The sequence below is a fragment of the Argiope bruennichi genome, chromosome 3, assembly GCF_947563725.1.
Source record: "Argiope bruennichi chromosome 3, qqArgBrue1.1, whole genome shotgun sequence".
In the NCBI taxonomy this organism is placed as follows: Eukaryota; Metazoa; Arthropoda; class Arachnida; order Araneae; family Araneidae; genus Argiope; species Argiope bruennichi.
Window position 1 is genome coordinate 43,604,877 of NC_079153.1, and position 23,599 is coordinate 43,628,475.

The 23,599-nt window shown below is 28.0% G+C and overlaps 1 protein-coding gene across 1 annotated transcript in view; it reads left to right on the plus strand.

The window, feature by feature from the left end:
- The first annotated feature begins 499 nt into the window (after positions 1–499).
- The window catches only part of LOC129963696 (protein dissatisfaction-like), a 37,503-nt gene continuing 14,403 nt past the window's right edge, over positions 500–23,599 (plus strand). The window contains exons 1-2 of the mRNA XM_056078204.1: positions 500–538; positions 7,284–7,437. Coding sequence (XP_055934179.1) covers positions 7,424–7,437 — 14 coding nt within the window. The 5' untranslated portion in view covers positions 500–538; positions 7,284–7,423. The remainder of the gene's footprint in view (positions 539–7,283; positions 7,438–23,599) is intronic.

Consider the following 23,599-nt stretch of genomic DNA (forward strand, 5'->3'; position numbering starts at 1 on the left):
GTTCGTTATTTTTTGAAGTAGAAACAGTGCCACTGGATTCATATTTGTTTGGGGTTTCATGCACAGTTTTTCTAAGTTTATTAGATGTTGGTTCATTATTCTCATTTGTATTGTCATTCTTTTCATTATCTGGACTTTCGGTACCTATTTTTAACCACTTATCCATTATGAGGGTATTAAAACTGAAACAAAATTATAAATAAATAAATAATATTTTTATTTAACAATATTAAAAAAAGAAAAGAATTATACAAAAATACATGCAAAATATTTTAGAAAAATCAGTTTTCTTTTATTAACATTTTAATATCTATATTAATTTTTTAAGTAATTATTATTATTGCACTCAGAGCAAGCTACAAAACTATCCAGTACTGGAAAAAATAAGTTATGTACATACGTGACAACAAATTACGCAGAATTGACAAAAGCAGTGTATAATCCAAGACACAATTACAGAATGCAGTTGAATCTTCTTATTTTCAAGCTTGGAATGTCTGTTTTTAATGTTGGCAATTAGCTGCAATTGAGAAATAAGGTAATTCGTTGGCTGGATGCTAACGGTCTCTGATGTTGCGCAGCGGCCGTATTGGTTTTTGATATTATATATGGATTTTGTGTTTCTGCAGTCTATTTTTTTGCTTTGCTTAGAAGTAAGCAAGAATGTTGGCATTTATTATAGATTTAAGTGAGCAGCCGATACCGCGGATCACTATGCATGATAAGGGGAGGGGGGTGAAGCCCCGTGATAGCCATCGCGAAGATCAGGTTCTTAAAATAATAACTGTTAGTTTCTTAGCTTGTATTATTTCAGTTCTTTGAAATGAATAATTGTAGATTTTTCATAAATTTGAATCTCTTTGAATGTAGTGACCCCAAAAATTTATAGCGACCCCCGGTTTGCACACCACTGCTCTAGAGCATTTGATACCCTATCATGAGACTTATAAAACGCTGAGGTAAACAGACGAGAATCAGTTGAATCGAGAGACATAAGCAGTTGAGTTGAGCTTAAGCGAGCAGTTAAGCAAAATCTTTCTTAGACGAGTTTTTTTCTGAACGCTTTATGCTGTTATGGTTGTTTATTATCAATTCACTGTTTATTGCTCGCTTTATCTGTGTGCTTCTACTCCATATTCATATTTTCAGGTAAAATTAAGCGTGTCAGGGCCAGCCATCTGGGGGAAGCGGGTGCAATGCACCCGGGAACCGCGATTGAGGGGGGGGGAGCACCGTGATTAAGAATTAATATAATATTATGAGCAATAATAGCGTTTACACGTACTGAAAGTATACAAGTTTGTTTCCACGTGGCTGGCTGAACTTCGACTAGCGCCGTTATTACGCAATGATCGCAGTGATAAAGGGGGGGGGGGGATGAAGTTGACTTATGAATACAGAAATCTCTTTCACACATGTTACGACAGAGTGGCGCGACTTCTGTGCGCTAGCAACAGCCAGAAATCGAAGCTGAGGCTGGGTTCAAATGGACTTGTAAATCATCAGCTATATACTTTTTTTGCATCTAATGTAATATTTTTTTTACACGTGCATCTATTATGTTTGTTTATATTAAGTTGTTCAAACAAAAAGTAAAACGAAGATAAATTAAACGATCAACTCTTAGCAATGCACATTGCATTACTGTTTCACCGGCCATGACCGGAATGAAAATAATTAAGGAAGAAGTTTAAATGCAGCAGTCGGCGGATTTAGATATGTATGAAGTTCATAGTATATATTATAGTCTTGTGCAAATGTGCAAAATATTGTTAATATAAGGTAAATAGATTACAATCACTTACCTCACCTACTAGGTAATAGCTTATGGTATAGCATATAATAATTTGATAACTCATTCTATTAACTGCTTAATACTGTTTTATATAACCATCTCCACGCCAAGGAAATATCCCTCTGGATGTCAAAAAAGAAAATAACCAGAAAAGAAAAAAGAAGAAAAGCAAAACTTCAGGAAGTCACAAGTAGATCTGTTTTCTTGCCTACGAAGTAATTCTGGCAAAGAAATTGCTTCAACTTCAGAAATTACAATTCAAACTTCAACTGGGGAAGAAAATTCAGCGCAAAGTACACAGTCTAGCAATGAAAATGTTGAAACGGTGAAATTGAAACGGTGAATCTTGTGTTTACACCGAATCAGAAAATAATGAGGAAAATGACAATAACAAATATGAACAAGAGATCATAAATGATCCTGGTTTATGGCCAAATAATATAACTGATAAATTTAGAATGTTTTGTTTTAAAGCAGACCTGTACAACACAAGGGATTTTTCGCTAAAAGTGCTGAAGGTAGATCATTTTTCACTACGTACTACTTTACAAAAATGCCAAATGGTGAAACCCAACTTCGCAGCTGGTTAATTTATTCAAAAACACAAGACTCCGTGTTTTGTTTTTGGTGTATACTGTTTTCCAAAAGAAGAAGAGATGACCAAACTACACGATTTATAGGTTGCTATAATAATTGGAGAAAGCTGTCAGCTGTAATCCAAGATCATGAGCGTTCTAGTTATCATTTTAATTCGTTTATTGCTTGGAAAGAATTACTAAATTTACGTTCAACTATTGGTAAAACAAATCAAGTTAAATGGTTCTATTTTTCTAATCTTCCACTTCGAGGAAATGGCGAAATAATAGGTAAGCTTAATAATGGAAATTTTTTATGTTTGGTCGAATTATTAAGTAAATTCGAGCCTGTGCTAACGGATCATATAAACAAAATAATAAATTCGAAAAATAGAATTGTGCATCATTTAGCACATAGTTCAAAAGAAATTATCTCTACATTAGGAAATGAAATCCTAAACAAAATAAAACATGATATAAAAGCAGCCATGTACTATAGTATCCAAATGGATTGTACTCCTGATATTTCCCATAAGGAACAAACAACAGTCATTATTAGGTATGTAAAATTTGAAAAAAAAAAATGTTAACTATAAACGAGTCATTTATAGGGTTTATTTAAGTAATTGATGTGAAGGACTAAGAAGGAGAAGGACTAACAAAAACTGTATTGAAAATATTTACTGAGCTTGATTTAGATATTAGGAATTGTAGAGGGCAAGCATATGGCAACATGAAAGGGAAATACAAAGGAGTGCAATCTAGAATACTTTCTCTAAATACGCATGAAATTTATGTTTCTTGCCTATCACATTCCTTTAATTTATTAATTTGTGATGCCGCTTCCAGCAGTATATATATATATATATAGTAAAAAAAACTTTTTGGGATATTACAACGTTTATATTGCTTATTTTCTGCAATGGGAAAAAGATGGGAAATTCTGCAAAACATTTAAACATTACTCTTAAACCATTATGTGACACTCGTTGTAAAGCCAAAATAGATTAGGTGAAAGCAGTGTATACACAGTTTGAACAAATTTTTAATGCCCTAGAAGAATTTATTGATGTTTAAATGATGTAAGTAACGATAATACAGCGGTATCCGAAGCTAAAAGTTTATTAGGTGCAAGAAATGTCATTTATTTTATGTTTAATTGTATTATTTACAATATTTTCCAAAATTAACACTATTAATGAACTATTTCAAGCAGAAACAATTGTTCTTGACTCAGCTTTCAATTTAGTCAATATAATTAAAACCGAAATCCAAAATTTAAGAACAAACTTTAACACATTTTTCGACGAAGCAAAAGTGCTAGCACATAATTTGAACATTTTCTTGAAAAGCGAATTCGAAAAAGGGAAATGGAAATTATGTTCCGAAGTTATAACAAAAACCGGTAGAGGAATTTAGATGTTATTTTTTTAACACTGTAACTGTTACTGTTATTATACAAATAGATGATGGGTTTAAAAGTACACCAAATAGTATTTCTGATTTCAAATTAACCAGTGATATAACAACTTTAGAAAAATATGAATTAGAGAAATGTTCCAAAAACTTTGTTAAGTTTTATAACACAGATGTAGATGAAAACATAATCCAAGAAATTTGTTTGTTACGGAATTTGATTTTGAATGAAAGAGATGTAAATAGTTAACAAGACATATTGCAATGCATACTAAATAATAATTATAATGAGTGATTTCTAACTGTACTAACTGTGTTAAAACTAGTCTTTACGTTGCCAGTTACTACAGTAAATGCTGAGCGCTCTTTCAGCAAATTAAAATTAATAAAGAATTATCTTCGGTCAAGCATGTGTTCAGAATGCTTAAATGCTCTTGATGTATTAAGCATCGAAAAAGAAATTGCAAAAAATTGTAATTTTTCTGAAGTAATTAATGTATTAACAAAAAAAAAATCACGCACAAAATAAATATACATTACTAATATATGCTCAGATTTGTATTTTTTTTTTCGATTTACAAAAAAATTAGGGCCCCAAATGACTTCTTGCACCCAGGCCCCTTTGAAGAGAAGGCCGTCTCTGAAGCGTGTTATTCATTACTGAGCCTATTGGAATTGTTAATGTATACCCATCAATAATACTTATTAGTATACTCATCAATTCCGTAACAATATTAATAAAATGTAAATATTTTTTTAAAATTTTTACTGTTTTCTATATTTTAGTTTTTAACATATTTTTTAATATATCATTATAAAAAGTATGGAATCTTGAAATGAAACTTTTTTTCTTTCGAAAGCCACATCTCATATGGGATTGAATTTTTTTTTAATCAATTGATTTACTAATAATTAAATTATGCAAATATTAAAATATTTCATTTTTATAAAGAATATAGAACATTATAAAAATTTCAGAACTCTAGTAGTCCAGAGGGAGAGTAATAAATAAATAAAAATAAAACAAATAAATAAATAAAAACAAAAAAAAATAGATTACAAAATTATCTTTTGTTTCAAACTTAACACAAATCAAGTTCGACAAAAGCGTGTAATAAAAGAAAAACTAAATTTAAATATTTACCTCAACTTGGTGTCGCCTCGTTACAGGAAATCGATCGAATTGTCAAAATCGAATTTATTTTCTGTGTATTTAAAGAATGTTCACTTTCGATTCCCAACCTTAAAAAAAATGCTGGATCAACGAAATCTTCAGAACCGTTAGATAAATAATATGAATTTTGTATATATAATCCTCTCTTCATTCAATCATAACTTTCAAACCATGCAGATATCAGGATATATCTGACCTGGATTTTTATCTTCAAAACTTAATCCTTTCCAGTTTGTTTTCACGAAGCTTGAAATAACTGTTTAACATCTTCAAGAGTTTCTTTAGCTATGGACTGGTTCTTTAAACTTTTTAAGACAAATGGCAACGACATTTCAGTTGCGGATTTCCGTGCGATAAATACATCATTTAATATATTGGATAAACGCATTTTTGATAATTGATAGTTTTTGGAAATTTGTAAATTTAGGTCTTCGAAAAATGTAGATTCGAATCTAGTCCTAAATATCATAGCATAATAATGTTTTCAAGTTGATTCATTTATCTGTCTGTTATTTTTTAAATTTATTTTTAATTTTAACAATAGCAATGTAGATATTAAAAAAAATATATTTAATATTATCAAAACATGAATGTGTATGAACGTAATTGCTAAAACAATGAAGAATATCATCGTAAAATAAGTTTAAAGTACTTTAAAAAATCATTCAATTAAAAAAATTGTGAGAAAATAATATATTCCTTTATATTTAAAATGGTATAAAAAGGACTTTTGTGCAAAAGTTATAAAGTTAAAAGTTTTTGAAGGAAAAAGTAAAAATTCCGTCTGATTTTTAATTAAATATTTAATTCGAATTCTGTAAACGCCTTTTTTAAAGTGTGAATTTCTATCTAAGAGCTTACATGCCAAATTTGGTAATTCTTGGTTCATCTGTTTGCATGTAAGATGACATGTAAATTTCATTTATTTTGACATTATCAAGTTAAAATTAGCGAGAGTGGTCTCAAGCTTGCTCGCGTGTTCTCCAATAAATTTGTTATCCCCTTCCTTTCCATATAAAATTACGAACACTGGGTAAGGCAGTGAATTCCATGCATGACATTGGTGAACGATAGTTATGAAATATAGATTTTTGGTACGTATCTAGCATTTATTCTGAATCTATCGCTGGAATTTGTATTTTGAGCGCCTTTATTTTGACGGATTGATTCGAAAATTTCACGTAAAACTACAATTGTAGTCATAAGTTAACATACTGAATTTCATTTATTTGCGTTATTGCGTTTACATGTATACGAAAATACAGACCGACAGAACGGTCAACCGTCTGAAAAATTTCGTTCAAAATTTAATAAATATGTATATTTTAGATGCTTAAGCCTGTACAGCAAATTTTATGTACCTAACTCATTGCATTTTACAATTATCCAGTTCAGTCATATTCTAACAGCCAGTTAAACAGACTTCCTGTTAATGGATTTCGTTCAAAATTTGATGACAATCTACAAATTTGGTCGTAAATCTACGTATCAAATTTGATCCGTCTAGCTCAAAACGTGTTTGAGTTCCTGTGTTCACAGGCATATTGGTATTTAGAATTCGTCAAATCTCGAGTTTGAATTTTTCGTTGATTACAATATTTCCTCTATACATATACGAGAAAGTAAAAAGGATAAAAAGCTGATTTCAGAGCTGACCAAACTGATACAAAAAAAAAAATTACTAACCCTACAAAGGAATAACAGTCCCGTTAAAAATGGTTCTTGGCAAAATGAAAATAGCACACATACAAAAGAAATCTTTGAAGAATTAATGATCGCCCAGTTCTGTAAATAAAACCAAAATTCTTGCTTTATGATTCATAATTCATTCTATCTTAGGAGTGAATCGTTGTTATAATTTAAAATTTATTCATTTACTTTGATTTTTAAAATAAAATGTTGCTTACCATTCATATGCTAATTAATAATCATTATGGTTATTGGTGTGTACTGTATTTCCCTACAGAGTCTTAAGTATATTATTATATACTTATCCTAAAAAAATAGTATAATTGCTTTTTATAATCAGAGTACTGTTGAATTTACAATTTTCGCTTTCATAAACAAATAAAAATTGAATTTTCCCTGGAATAATTAATTATGAAAGTTTAATGCATTGAAAAAATAATGACAGCATAATTTCTTCATTGTTTTATCAAATTCCACTTAAATACAGGAAAAGTTACATTAAAAATCGAAATTACATTTTTGAATGGAATTATTTAAAACTTTGATCCGGTATCTCGAAGTTTCGATTATCAGTTGCGTGAGAGTGTGCAAGCATTTTCCTTTTTTCTTCCCTTTTCCCTTTTGTCGATTATAGGATCCGAGAGACAGTAGAGGGTTAATCCGAATGGCTCGCTGAACCGAAAGTGGGCCTGGGGCTGAAGCCGCGAATGAGGTTTGTGGGACGACCCTTCTTCAAAGGAGAGAATCCCGCTGTCGATCGCAACACTCCAAAGAATGGCAGCACACGGGTGAGTCGATTTTCTGTTCCATCTTCCAAATCATCGTTTTCTTCCAATCTTTTGAATTATTCCAAATATGGCTTCTTTTTTAAGATTTTACTGATGCATAAAGAATTTTAACTGAAGTCTAAAACAAACTATATTCATATTGACAGCAGCTGATGTAATTTTTTTCTAGAAAGAAAAATAATCTTTGAGAGTTTTAAAAGAATCAAATCTAATTATCGTTGGCAACACATAAGTATTAATTATACCTTGAATGTAAAATTCCTTAATGAACAAATCATTTTCTTATAGAATTATTTGTTTAAAAAATTAATTTGTGTATTAAATTGATAATATTTTAACAATTTTCCTTAATAAATTTTCATTTTTAGAAGCTACTAAATCACAAATTTAATTAAAAATTCATTTTTATGAAGTCGTTTGGTACTTCCTGCGTTAAAATTTCAAATCGTCTGTATTTTCTATCTTGATTCGATTACATAGATCTAAAACAGAAACTTTATCAAAAAAAAAAAAAAAAATACATCCGAAAATCAAAACATGCTGTGCATTAATTTACATTCATATTTACGGAATTGTAAAAATTCTTTTGAGTTTGTGTTCGTGTCGAAAGCTGGCTCTTTGCTTTTCATTCACGCGTATATTGTCCTTGATCTTGAACTCTTATCGTTTAGCTTTCGATAATTTCTAAAAGCGTACTGTATTTTTTTTTTTTTGAAAATAATATAGAATCAATCTCAATTTGTGTTTTAATTTAGTATCATGTTTATGATTCATCATTAAATTAAAGTTTCATCATAGTATTATCTTTAGTAACACGAAAATTTAATTAAAAGTGTAAAGGTATTCGCTGGAAAGCTGCTAATCAGGTAATGGATGCAACAATGCGATGAAGACAAAGAAGAATACTTACTTTTTAACTCCTTTTTTTTTAATTAAATGCTAAATATCTTGATGTCTATTCTCTAAGAACCTTTTTATTTATTTACTTTCGAATACAAAAAGCCAATACAATTTAGCCAATACAATATTATGAGTAAATAACGTGTGCACATTATTCGAACTCAAAATTCTGTAGAAAACATCATTATGCAAATGCCTTGAATGGAAACTTTATTATATTTTATTTTATCCTTTGACTTCTGAAAGACAAATTTTTAACAGCATTAATAATATGAAGTTGTTAGGCTCCGCATCATTAACTATAAAGGAAGAAATTCATAGAAATGAATCAAAACAAACACATATTGCAGCATTTGTTAATGAAACTGTAAACAATTTGATATTCACTAAAACTGAAAGTATTAAATTATTTATTATAATAAACGCAGTTTTGTATTATAAGATTTATTAGTACTTTGCCAAAGTTTAAATAAATGATGATTAGTTTTTTTCCCCCTTCTCTACAAGGAAGTTCAAATTCACATTTAAAATTATCAAAGCTGTTGACAGTAGATTCTGGCATCATATTCACAATTTTTTTATCATTAATTTTCATTGAAGGCGCTCTTATCTGTATAAAGACATAATAAAAATAAAAGATCGCAAAAAATTTGAGGAGAAAGCATTTAAAAGAGATTACTAAGCGTTAAAGCATCATAGCTTGATGATGTTTTTGTTTCGACATCTGTGATTTTATATTGCTTTATAAATTAATTCTTGATGATTATAATTTCAACACACACACGAAAAGACATTTAATATCGTCACCGCGTGTGTGTAAAACGACGAAAATATTGTAAAATAATCTTAAAAAATATTTTTAATTTATAAAAATTGAAGAAAAAATTATAATGGAAATAAAAACTTATATTATTAAAAGACCAATTTATTTTATACGATTTAAAGTATATAATATTTTTACTTAACTTAACTAAACCAGGTACTTAAACTTTATTTTAAAGAGTTATTGGAATTGCTTTTTAAACTAACGTTTAAGTACCTGGTCTGTAAAAATAAAAAGTCCAATATTTATATTAAAAGCTTTAAGCATTCACTTAAATCTTTTTTCTAAATTTAAAAAAAAAAAATTATCTGCTTCAAAAAGTGTTTTAAAGAGTGAAATGCAAATTCAAAAAATAATTTTGCAGAGATAAAAATTCTACATTCTACATTTTACTAAATTGGTTAGTATTTTAATGTGCATTGATTCAAAAGAATTAGACAATTTTTGAAATTCTCCAGAATTGAATAGTTTGTTTTAAAATTTAATATTTTTTTTATCTTTATAATTTTCTAATTTCTATAAGCAAGTCTGCTATTTTACGATTTTTTTTCCTTGCCATATATATATCCGTAAACAAAATATCAGTAATTATTAAAACATGTCACCAGTGCTTAATGTTGTTATGTCCTTGTCTTCTGAAAATAAAATTGCTTTGTGTTAAAGATAAAACATTTATTTTTCCTTTCACCTTGCTGTATGTAAAAATTTTAAATACTATCTCAGCTTTCACTATAATCCTATTCAACAGGCTTATAAATGCTTTCAAAAAAGATTAGATACGACAAAAGTAATCAACCAGTCACTTCTTTATTATATAAAAAAATGAAGAGGAATTATAATAAGGACTTTTACCAATACTAAAAAACTTACATTTACTATGATTGTCTAATTGAGAACATTTATCTTGTAGCAATAGACTGAGATAATGGTCATTTGTTAATCTAGCTGAGCAAATATTAACAGTTTGCACAATGATTTCGAGCAAAAAGTAGTTCCTTGTTAAGGATATAAAAAGAATGCAGATGTTCGTTCAAAAAGTAACGAGCTCTTGCAAATTGCAAAATTCTTCTGGAGCCATTAAAATGTTTATGCTTTTCAAATATAATTAATTCAATTGCATTTACATGTGAATAAATTGTTGTCATAACATAAATCAGTTCATATAATATTTGTTAATGTATTTTGTTGATATAAATCAATACTTAGAGATGCTGCAATTTCAATCTTTATTATACTATAGATATTTTAGAATATTCGAAAAGTCAATTAATATTCTAGCGCAATTAGGTGCGAGCCCATTTGGAAAACAATATTAATTAGTCGCCGTAATTTCCAGAAAACTTTCCCGCAATTCCTCTTTCCCCCTTTTCTGCGCATTTTAGAAGTTGAAATTAATTTTTAAAAAAATTGATTGAAAATTTGTTTCACATATTTATTTTTATAAAAAATGAGATTATCCTTTAATTATGTTTTTTTTCTTTTAATTGTATAAAATTTAATTTGAATCATTAAAAAATTGACCTGGAAGGTTAATCAAACCAGGTTTCAAATCCAGGCTGTAACAAACGATTGCATGCCTTATTTTCTCCCAGATTTTGTTTGTTCCATTTTTTTTAAAGATTCTGAAGATTTTGAACTAAGAAGAAAGAATATAAAGTTAGTTACAGTTTTCAGCCCCTTGTAATAGTGAACTGGCCACGTCAACCCTTACCTATGCCGCAGAATGGAACCAACAGTAGATTGTACTTTTGAAGCAGGGCCCCTTAGAAGCGGGATCGTTTGCTGTTCAGTTTAGATATATTAACGCCCCGGTTTAAATCAACACTAAGGCTATTTTGGGATGAACCTGGTAATTTTGAACCATGGTCGTATGACGAAGGCGACACCTGAGCTGGAAATCCCTTCTCCAAACTTCAGCACCACAATAGTTAACAGCGGGGTCCAAATGACCGTAACCATTCCATTTGGCTGAAGACCAGACTTGCACTAGTGATATTGTTGATTGATTACCGATATCCAGTTTGCAGTCCAAATAAAAATCAATTTAAGATTCTTAATGAAATCTTATACAATCTTATGATGAATACCATCCACCTAAAAATCAGAATAAAAGCGATAATGAAAATTATAATATGTTTCCCAAAAAAGAATTAGTAACTTCGGTTCAATAGCCTTTTCTTACTCTCAACTGACGATTAACCCATATGCAGCATAAATTTCAATAGTAAATTAAGAAAAATGCTGGAAAAATTATTGCATTTTTGCCATAATAAATAAAAGAGGAAAATTATGCCATCACTCCAGTTGACTGCACACGCGTTTTTCGGCTGGTAATGAACAGATGGACCAAGTGAACAGTTGCTGTAATGATGAAAACGATTATTTTTCTTAGAAATGATGCTTCATAATTGAATGCGTAGTGTAAACTCATAATGTAAGAAGGCTAATGACAAACAAAATTACAGATATCTGAAACGAAATGAAAATTATCGTGTTGTTAATCCACTTACTATTCGTGAGAAAGGGAAATTTTAAAAAATTCAAAAATGAAAATTAGAAAGCACTAGTTTGAATATCTATAAAAGTTATGTTTATGGACATTGAATTGTAGTGTATTTATTAATACAGCATTAATAATATTTATCAATTTAAGGCAGGTCTAATTATAGACTAGTCCAAATTTTCAAAAAGGCAATAATGAATTTCATACTTAATTAAAAAAAATATTTTATGTTGCTTGAATTTGTTTCTGAAAAAATTACAAAGTCTAAATTTTTAGACTCCCTGTTCTATTGGAATTTAATAAAATATTCTTGGCTTAGTAAATTTAAGGTATCCGAATACGTTGAAAAGGTCGATTTCCTCAAAGAAAAGGACATTTTAAAAAATTTATTTTATTGGATAGATCAGTCTTTGAGCTATTCAAAAAAAGTTTACTTTTGTTTCTACGTTAGTTAGAAGTCAAGATGTTAATATTTTCGTAATGATCGGTAAACCGGGAGTGTACATTTAAATAACCAGAAGTACCAGTTTAAAGGGCTAAAAACATGTTAAAAATTTGTATAAACACAAATTTAATTTTAGTAAACTTCTAATGAAGTAATTAAACTAATGCCACTTTTGGAAATTGTGTGGCAAAGCAGAATTACTAATGTTTTTATTGACATATTACAAAATTACTACGGTAATTACTAATTCATAGTAATGTAAACAATTTGCAAGAAATGCAAAGAGCAGTGATTGCGTCCTTTTTTCATTGCTGCTCAAATGCAAAACAACCGATGCATGGTCAATGCTCAACTGGTCCCAACAGCTGGTGCAAATGTCAGAGAGCTGCGTGTAATAAATTAAATTACAGCGACAAGTCAAAGGGATTCGCCCAAAATATTTTGAATGTTGTAAAACTAGAATACATGAAACTATGTGATAAAAAACACTGTAAGAAAAATGTTTGCACTGAAAAACACAAAATGTCAATAAGAGTTTCAACGGTGTTTTGTGGAAATTTGTACCTAAAGAAATTTGTACCTTGTTGAGCTCCGAACCCTCATATTACGGGCATTTATGTCTGTAATACATTTTAACGAAGGTTTTATAGAATTACTGAATGTCCTATAAAACCTTATTTAAGACCGAATAATAATAATAATGAATCTAGGCGGCATTCATTGCCAAATGCAAAAATTTCCAGAAAAAAATGATTAAAAAAAGGGAAATAATTAAAAGCTGAGAAGGAAGAAGGTATAACCTATAAATGTGGTGAATTTTAAGTATGTACACACATAATTTATTATTAAATGTTACTATACACCTGAAATGCATTTTTCTCAAAACTGATTTTTACTTATTTATTGCTCACTCCAAATAAAATAACTCAAAATATAATTATCATATTACTATGAAAATTGGTGGACTTTGTCTTTATACTATTTTCTAGGGGATGAGCTAAAAGAATTCAGATTGAGTGAATCTTCTTTTAATTTACAGCCTATTGCTTGAATAATAACATCATAAATTTACTAAAAATTTAATGATAAATCTTCGACTGGCTCTAAAATTTTTATTTATTACTATAACCATACGCTTGTAGTTCATTCCCTAGAGAAAACTATGTAGTTTATTTTGGTATAAGTTTTGTTCGGATGAGAGTTATAGTTTTTGGTGTTTTTGGTAATTTGAAATTTTTTAAGAATTTGCTTAAATTTATGTTATTAAAAGCCAATTTTCAAAAATTATTAATATTTATTTTAAATATTGACATTCTATTACTAATCTTGAATAGTATTAAACCCAGAAATATGGTTAAATTATGTCTACACCATGTTTTTCTAAAAAAAGCTCTTGAACATGTTCGGATACCTTAATCAAAAAAATTCATCTCTTCTGCGATCAAAATTAACAGAGTTATAAAACTTTGTATTTTCTTATTTTACACAATTATCATTATTTTTTATTCTGCATGTGTGTGTAAAAAATGCACATAATTTCTATTAATATATAATTAAAAATATATTTCATCTTTAGTTTCAAAAGAATTATTATTTTAAGACTTTTTCTTTTGGATATAAAAATTTAAAAAGCTTTTAAGACTCCACGTTCACTACAAATGGTAAAATAAGTTAGGTAAAAATCATAAATAAAGGAAACACAAAATTAACATTTCATACATTCATTCAATTGATTCGATTTATTTTAATAACAAAAATAGGAAAAGTAAAGACATGGCATTATATCATTATCATGGCAATATACTATATCATGGAATTATAATTGTATCATTATATTTTTGAAACTTCAAAATATTATTCTATTTTCACTCGTCTTATTTCTTATTAGTTTTAATTTAAAATTCACTTTTTACTCTTAACAAAGCAGTGATTATAAATTAATTTAAGGATAAACATATGATGATAAAACATCAAGGCACCTGTTAAATAACAAATTCAATATTTTGATGAAAGAAACATAATAAATAAAAAAATGTTGTTGCTGTTAATTAACGGTATTTCTCTAAAATCGTATTACATTTTTTTTTGAATAGAATCTTTCATACTACCTCAGAAATCAATAATTTTCTTTAAAATGTATATTTTTTTTAAGGAAGATACGTTTTATACGTTTTACAGAATGAGAGAAAAATTTACTTGAAGACAGAGATATATGATGTAGCACTGTTTCATTTTTACTCAATATTTATTGTTACTGTAATTGAAGCTATAAATAGTTGAGCAGATATTAGAACAATGGGCTGCCGGATAAACAAAAGTGCTAAATTACTAAAGATTCATTTTTATATTATAATAAAAAAATATGTTTCTTGTACAAAATCTACAAAATTAAACAATCTCTAAGGGGAATAGTAATCTAAAGGAAAATGTGTGTCTGTGTGTGTAGCGCTCTCATCGGAGCAGTTCATTTGGCTTAGAGCTACAAAATTTGGCAGAAATATATTTTGGAATTTGAGAATGTGCACTTTCGAGCCATTTTTTGGAGATTATAATTAAAATAATATTAATTAAAAATTAAACAAAATTTTGACATTTTGTTCATTTTAACTTTCAAATATGTTATTGCACAAAATGGATTTTTATACCTTTTTAAAGTTTAAAAATTGTCTTTTTAAGACTAGCTATTCAATTGTCATCCAAGTTTTCCCTAAATTTTGATAATTTTTAAAAATATTCTTTTGCATTATTTCCGACTATAGACTTCATTGTTGGAATGAAATTCAAACAGTTTTCATTGTTTAATCAAATATTTGATAGTATAGTTTTCTTCCATTGCTGAAATCTAACGAAGATGGATTCTGTTAATTATGCAAATAAAGAAATTAAATCATATTATCGCAACAAAAAAAAAAACAATGTGCAATTTGAAACAGATTACCTAGACACTTTTTAATGGCACAATAATCTCATGTACATTATAATGGTTAATGTGCATAATAAACAAATCAGGTATAAAGATTTTAAAATAATATGACTTTACCTGTTGTTTTAAATTGATATTAAAAATTATTTTGCTGAGTGAATAATGAACATCAAGTTATATATTGATGTTCATGATTTATATGAAATTAAACCTATTTATTCTGTAAAATAGCTGGTCGCCAAAAGCGACTAGTATGTAATAATTATTGCTAAGTCTAAGCAGCAACCCATTATTTCATCGCGCTGAGACATCGGCATGCCGTAACTTGTTTTTCGGTTCACGCACTTTGACAATACGTAAATATGTAACTTTGATGCCAATATGTAAATAATAATAACTCTAAATTTAAACTAAGAAATCCATTTATGTTATTTTAACTTTTTTTTTGTTATTAAATACACTACTTACTACTTACACAGTTTGGCTCAGAGTTAAAATACTTTTATTTATAATATTTTTAATGTAAAATATAAGTTTGTATAAACTATTATAATACATACAATCCTTTTACTAAACCACACCATTTGATTGATTGCCAATGCCCCTTAATCACTTGCCATTGCTTCAAAATGAAAGGTATATCAGTTCTTTCTTAGAGTTCTTGTAGTTAGGTACTATGGAATAATACCTTAAAATAATATAAAAATTCCAAAAGATATGAAACAAAAATTTCTGAAAATAGTATCGGTATTACTGTTGCCACATTCAAAAATTATCTACATTCCATTTTTAAAGAATTAATAAAAATTGAAGAAAAAATTGTACGTAACAATTAGTGTTACTGATAAGGCAAAATGTTGAATTTTAAGGTAATATTAAAATATATCTTGTCAGATAATTTGCTCTAGTTGCTTCAAAAAAAAAAAAAAAAAAAAAAAAAACGGCATTTTTATTAATTTTTAATTAAATGAATATTTAATTGATTTTTAACATTGAAAAGTTGACTGTCCTCTTTCTCTTGTCTTAAAGAATAGTGTATGACGTTTGAAAGATAACGACCTAGCTATTTAGGAGGAGATTTGAAATATACAAGTACATACGCATATACGTGACCGTAATGAGTTTTATTTATATTGATAGATAGGCTATCATTTGTTTTTAATTAAAATAATTTTAAGGCTCCTTGAAATATTTGTTTTAATTAACATTAATTGTTGTTCGGCTTATGTTAAATGCAAATGAAATCTTGAATTTTAATCTCGGTTTAAAAGTTTAATGTGCGCGATATGAAAAATTTCGACAATTCTAAATTTAAAATCTAATTATTTTTAGATTTTTATTAAAAAAAATTCAAATAAAAAACAAATTTCAGTTTTCTTTGCATTATTTATTGAAGCATTTACATAGCAATATTATTTCCTTTCCCCATTATTTTATATCTTTCATTCGCCTGAAAATAAGAAAAATAGATAAATATGAACCAGGAAATGAAAATAATAGAAATAATGAGAAATTTGGATAATTTTCCCATATTAATAAATACGGAATCCACATCCAAGAAAGTTTTCTATGATTTCTAACATCATTTGGGCGATAAAATAATTTTCAAATACTTATTCGAAAACTGTTAAGTTTAAAATTTGAAGTAATCACTTGTTATGCATTTTGCCTAATTGAAGAGTTTTGGAAAAAAAGCCTATTATTTTAAAATGTTAAGCAAAATTAATTATTTGAGGTGAAATGTCAATAAAGATTCCATTGAATTCCATTCAAGGCGACTGTGAACTTAACTAAATTTTATATAAATTTTTTATTTATTACCATAAAATTTTGCATTTATGTGTGTTGTAATATAGCTATATTAAACATTTTTAATAATCTCTAATTTTTTTAATCTAAAAAAAACTGATTAAACAATTTTAATATTCCAAGCATTTTATTTTTTTATTATTTGGCTTTAATTGAATATTATTATAACAGAATTGTGAGTTATTTTGTTATTTCATTTGAAAGTTAAATCTTGGCGAATATTTTTTTATGCATGTGCACTGAATTTTTATTAAAAATTTATGTTTTTTAAATTAAATTAACTTTCAATTATTAGAATAAAAGCGGAACTTATAATACATATGCTGCCGTATTTTAGCGTATATAAAGAATCAATGTTCTAAATTTTATATAATTGCCTCCAGAATTAAAACTTATGAAATGATATGAACCTCAACCAGTTACTTATTTTCATTTTGACTTTTCCATATACTTGCACCCCATACATAGCACTCTCTTTCTGTTCCCCTTCTATCTTGCTCTGCACTCCCTCATCATGCAGGAAGATGGAGTAAAAAAGGAGATAGCAAATACTCGAACATTAAAACAGTCTGCAATTGTAAGGGCATCCATCCGACCAGCCGACTTCTGCGCATAGTGATGCATTTTGTGCTTCAATATTATTACTGTTCGTTTCAGTATTCCGAGACGATCATTTTTCGACGATTCTATCTCATTAAGGGGTGGCACAAGGAAGAATGTGCGCATTTCCGGAATTTACTTTATTGTTAAATGTAAACATCTCATCCATTTCTCTTTCTTCTCACCCCTATTTTGCCGAATTAAACCCATCCTAACGCATGCGCAAAAGTGCGGAGGGTTTTAGAATCCGTTGGTAAACAATATGTGGGAGGAAAGAGCATCTAGGAAAGAGCATCTTTATAAGAAAGATGCGTGACAATCTTGGGGAAGATCAGTACCGCTTTATCAATTTTTAATTATTTCTAAAAATTAATTCCATAATCCCCTTTAAATACGTGAGACAAATTCTAGCATAAGCTTCATATCCTTATGAAAATCCCACGAGAAACAAGATAAGTTTTTTTTAACAGCTTTCGGGAAAAAGAGGTCCGTCATTTCTTTAGTTTGGCATCGATTCAGAAGGATTAGATGGTTTAGTGTTTACTAACGCCCCTGGTAAAAATTAAACGCTGTTAAGTGATTTTCATGAATAAAACAAAAACATCCTGATGTTTACAAGTTCGTGATATCGTGAGAACTGAGAGCCTTAAGCGGCCATGATTGTTTTTTCTTTGAGATCATGAATGTTTATCATCCGTATTATTTAAAAAAAATGAGAAGAAAGATATGAAAACTGAATGCTGTGACAAATACATGATTATGTGGCCCAAAGCAATATATATTATGAGACCCTTTTCTTAATAACTGATTAATATGGTATGATATTTCAATCTACTTTAATTTAATCATGTCAATTATTTATTTTTGTATAACTTTTCAATGTATATATCATGAAAAAAAATCAATCACGAAAGTGATAAACCGTTTGAAAATTAGGCATGATTATTAAATAATGATTTCATTTTATTAATAAAAAGTTTTAATTGATATGATAGACAAGAAAGAAATAATAAACTTCAAATAAATATAGCATTAGATATTATTATTTTAAAAGACTTGTTAAGTGGAATATAACAATAATTAAATAAAAACGTTTCAATAAACTAATAATTAATTATTTTTAACCTATTTAATAATTATTTTCATATTCTGATTTAAACATACATTGTTGATCTAATATTTTATTATAGAAGAAATTCGCATTTTTTACAAATTCATGTATTTGATAACTAGGCTAATAATGTTTTTAATTGATGTGCCTAATTTGTTCAAAAAATAAACTATAGACCTTACCAATATCTTATATATAAGATTCAGTATGCACTGGATGATTTAAACTCGTAGTCACTGATATAATTAAAACTAGCCAGTATAAGACTTTTTGTTACATAAACGTTTCGTTAATAATACAATGATAACATAGTTCTAAAACATATTCAACCGATTATTATTAGATACGGGCAATCAAAATAAAGCCATCAGAGAATAATATGTCAATTAAGATAAATTTCACAAAATGATAAAAAAAATATATAATTCATATATTTATTATATTATGAGTTTACTGTAGTATCAGCTATGTTTTCATTCATTTATTTACTAAATGCCTTTGAGGACTAGTTCCCTAGCCTGGGTATGGAGTTTCAGGTACACTAAACTGATACAGACAAAAATATCAGTTCTTTGATTCAACAGATAACAAAAAGAATTCGCCTCGGCCTCTTTCGTTTTCAGTTGAGAGATACCGCATCAACCTTAGACAAAATATCGAGTACCCAAATCGTATTCCCTAATATCCTCCAATCCCAGTCAGCCCTTTTAACTACCTATAAATAAATTATATCGCCGCTATCTAAAATAAAGTGTATTTCTGACGTATTTTTCAACTTCCCTTGCAATATTTATTAAATAAATATGACATAGAATTCTTTATGAATAAATAAATGCATTTCGTTTTAGAAATTTTTTATTCGAAACAAAAAGTAACTAAATTATTATTAGTAATATAAATTGAACACAAATAAAAATTAAACGACGAAAATGAATATATATAGAAAATATAACGATTTTGAAAGTACATTTTAAAAGAAAATATTTATATTTTTAAATCTAAATACTAATGTAGACAAAATATTTAAGAAGCGAAATGAAAATAAACTCTTACTAAGAGTTTTTTAAATTTCATAAAAATTCTTACGTTTTAATCATGTTTTAAAAGGCAAAGTACAAAATTAAAATTAACAACTAAAGATATAGGCAACAAGCAGTTTAGGCAAATATAACAATCTTCAAAGCTATTTAATTTTAGATATTTTAGTGTTTTAATGCTATTGACAGAAAAGAGATTCGATTGCGACTTGTATCAAATACAAGTGTATTAAGTAAAAATATCAGAAATAATGAGTATCAGTATCAACTTATACTGAAACAACAAAACTCAGCCCTACACAACAGTTACTCAAAAAAAAAAAAAACTATTTATGGGATCTTTCTTTGAAAAGAATACACTTAACAGTCACGTTTGCGGTTTCTTTTATTCAGGGTCACTAACTTGCTATTTGTAGACCGAAAAACCGGGGACACTCAGTTGTCAAGCAAATGCTTTTTTAGAGCAGCCATGAAATCTGGGTTAGAAAAAAAAAACCTCCTTCCGTAGACAAAGAAAGGAAAATGTCGGATTTGAGAGTTGTTTGAAAAATTATTGCCTGCAGCTTTTTGAGTTTTAAGCTTTAAGATAATCTTATCCTAACCTCCCTATTTACTAGATAAATATCTTACACCTGAATTAACAATTTTTTTTGATTTAGTTATCTGAGAGAGGCTGCGTTTGAATTCCTTAAGTTTTCTGCATATGTAACCAGAGCCAGATTATTAAATAGGCATACTAAGTAACTGCCTGGGGTCATGTAACTTTAGAGGAAAGTTTCTTGGACAATTTAATTTTGAGTCTATATTTGATATTCAAGGGCTACGTACTAGATCTTTTAAAAATATATAATCAAATATCTTTTAAATTTCAGTACATAATTCTTAGAATTTCGTTCTTTTATGTACACAAATTCGCTTACAGATCATGGTAGCTCAGTTTTTTCATAGATGATTGATTAGCACATAAGTAGGGAGCTATTTCAAACTTTGCATTAGAGTATTTAATGCATTTTAAAATATTTGGTACTTTTTTTTAATCATTTTTATGCTTTAAGTTAATTTTTTTAATACGCGTTATGCTGAAACTAATTCTCTTAAAGATAGCTCATTAACAGATGTCTTTTTATTTCAATTTATCATAACAAGTGTTTTTCAGAACAGCTTATAGATAAATAAAATTTAAACCAATTAAAATATCAGTAAAATTTATTACAATAAATATCGTTTTTACTTTATTGTCATTGCAATTGCAGTTCCTTCTTATTTAGTTAGAGATAAAGTTCTTTGTTTACACGAAACAATGGCCGCAACAATTAGTTATGTGTTACTTTCAAATGCCGATGAAGGATCGAATCGCTTAAAAGTAGAGATTGCTTTCGAGCTACTAATAGTTACTCGAGTTTGCTACTAATATCTGAATTATGGATGGATTAATTCTAATGGAAATAAAAATCATCATGACTATATGTATATGATTGTTCCATTTCTCGTCCTAAACAACTGGGCCGAATTCAACCAAATTTTGCGCATTTATTATATAAATCACAAGAGAGAATACTGCTAACTTTTCAAAATATAAAAATTAATTAAATATTTAATTAATTAGATATTAACAAAAAAGTTTGACATTTTCAAACTTTGAACTACTCTAGGATTATTGTCTTAAATTTCTTTTTTTTATTTTAATAAGTTTTTGACAAATTTTATTCATTTTAAAGTGATGATTTAACCATGTTTAAAACAAAGTTTAAATCAACAGCTTGAATGAAAACATACTTAAACATTTGGGAGTAAAATGTTTCGTACTATTCTAACAAATATTAATAATTTATAGAGAAAAATTAGCTGTCAGTGGTTTTTAAACAATCAACATGTTCAATTATGTTCTAATTTTAAATAAAGGCAAATGATAAAGATTTCAGACGATTAACGAATCTAGTATATAATAATATCTTATATAAAAATAATTGACACATCAAAAATATTGTACATGAAAGAATTTTAGTTCTAAGCAAAGCTGGGTGTATGAACTAGTAGAAGAAAAAGTGACTGAACTTAATTTAAGCTATGACGAAGAAGATAGAGAAAGAAGTTATTTCATTTTCCTTTAAAGTTGCAATGGATTCCAATGAAAATCTTTGATTTATTTCGTTAGTCAAAACATTAGTGAAAATACATTCAATAAACTGAATGAATACTCTTCATATTGTTGTATTTGATACTTATAAACAACAAATGTTAAAATTTAATTAGTGTTTTAATTATAAGTAGTAAAATGCTAGTATTATCTTCAAACAAATTTTAAAGGTTACTTTTTAAAAATTTTCTTTGATAGAATTAAATTGGTAATAATCAAAATTAGTTATTAATACTACGATTCAATGCCTTTTAATTTATATGGCGTTCAACGGTAGTTCTTTGAAAGTTGTATCAGTTATGATTTATTATATTTAATTTTGAAATTTATAAAAAGGAAATGGGAGGGGGGGATATTGCATAGCCTAAAAACCTCTACAGGCCTTAATTCTATCTTATATGTACTTGAAATTATATAACATATAGGATTATACAGCATAATTAAAATTTCACTTGATTTGTATTAAAATTATAATAATACACTCTATTTAGCATGCATTAAACACAAACAAGTTTTCATGCATCGATTACAACAATTCTAACCAAGATTTCTTTCCTTTTACTATTTCTGAATCATATTAAATCATGAAGGATTTATCTACTTAATCTTGAATCGATAAACTAACTCATCGATAAAGCTAGGGAATTTAACCGGTGAAGTATTATAAAGAGGAACAGCAATAAGAATTTCGAAAGTTATTACAATAACATTTTTTGTTGTCATACTTTTATCTTACCAAGTGATGCATCTTAAATTGCAACGGATGACTTGTAATCATTTGCATTTACTGACTCATTGAATTAATCTTGTCATTTCTAAGGTTTAAATCCTATTTGATTTGTTTGATTTCTTCTTATATTTACTTCGCTTTCAACAGTGGAATTTTAAATAACTATGAATGTTTATAGGATACAAATTCAGTTTTCGATCAAAGAATATCAATTCTGATGCAGTCTTTCTCTGTTCTATAACTTACAGTACCAAAGGAACAACTTAAAAAGAATTATTTTACTTTTTCTAAAGAATATATTAGTTTCCTACCAAAATTAGTTGGACTTCTGCATAATTCGGTACTATGCAATAATTTAGATAGTATTGATGAATTTAGGACGATTGGGTCCTTAATTATCATCCTATTTTGATAGTAACAACGAATAGAAAGCATTATATTACTCTCCATGTCCATGTGACTGTACCTTTATAGTTATTTATATAGCGTTGCAAACATAGTATGGAGGATACACTGAAGACACTCCTCGTTCTTCCGTTAGCCTCACCACTGGTGTCCCTTTTAACAATGAATACAGAAAAACATTTTCACAAGGTAAATTTTCAAAAAGAATTAAGGCTAGAAAAACAATAGAATTTTATGATACAATACATATAATAACTGATAAATCAATTTAAATAGTAAAAAAAAAAATTACATCAACCTTTTTTTTTTTTTTTTTTTTTTTTGTATAATTATAAAAAGTAAATATATGTAAAGGTTTCGAATCCTGTCGGCTAAATAATATTTAACATTATTTTGGTTGAAGCTGAATGCAGGTTCCAAGCAATGAAGAGACTTTCTATTTTTAATTCCGTTTTATTCTCTCTTTAATATCCATCTCGGGAAAGCAATTCATATACAAGCAGATGCAGCGCGACACAAACACAGAAGTAAAGAAGAGGCAAAGAGGGCGAAACAAATGATCACTAGTCTTATTTACGATAGGATTTCCGGCCACGTGCCGACGGAATACATATATTGACCTTTAACAAGGGCAAAAGTATCACTTTCATTTGATATGTAGTACTGATGGCGCATTATTTTTACAAAGAGATTAATTAAACCGAAAGTGGAATTGGATCACGAAATAAAAGAATATTTT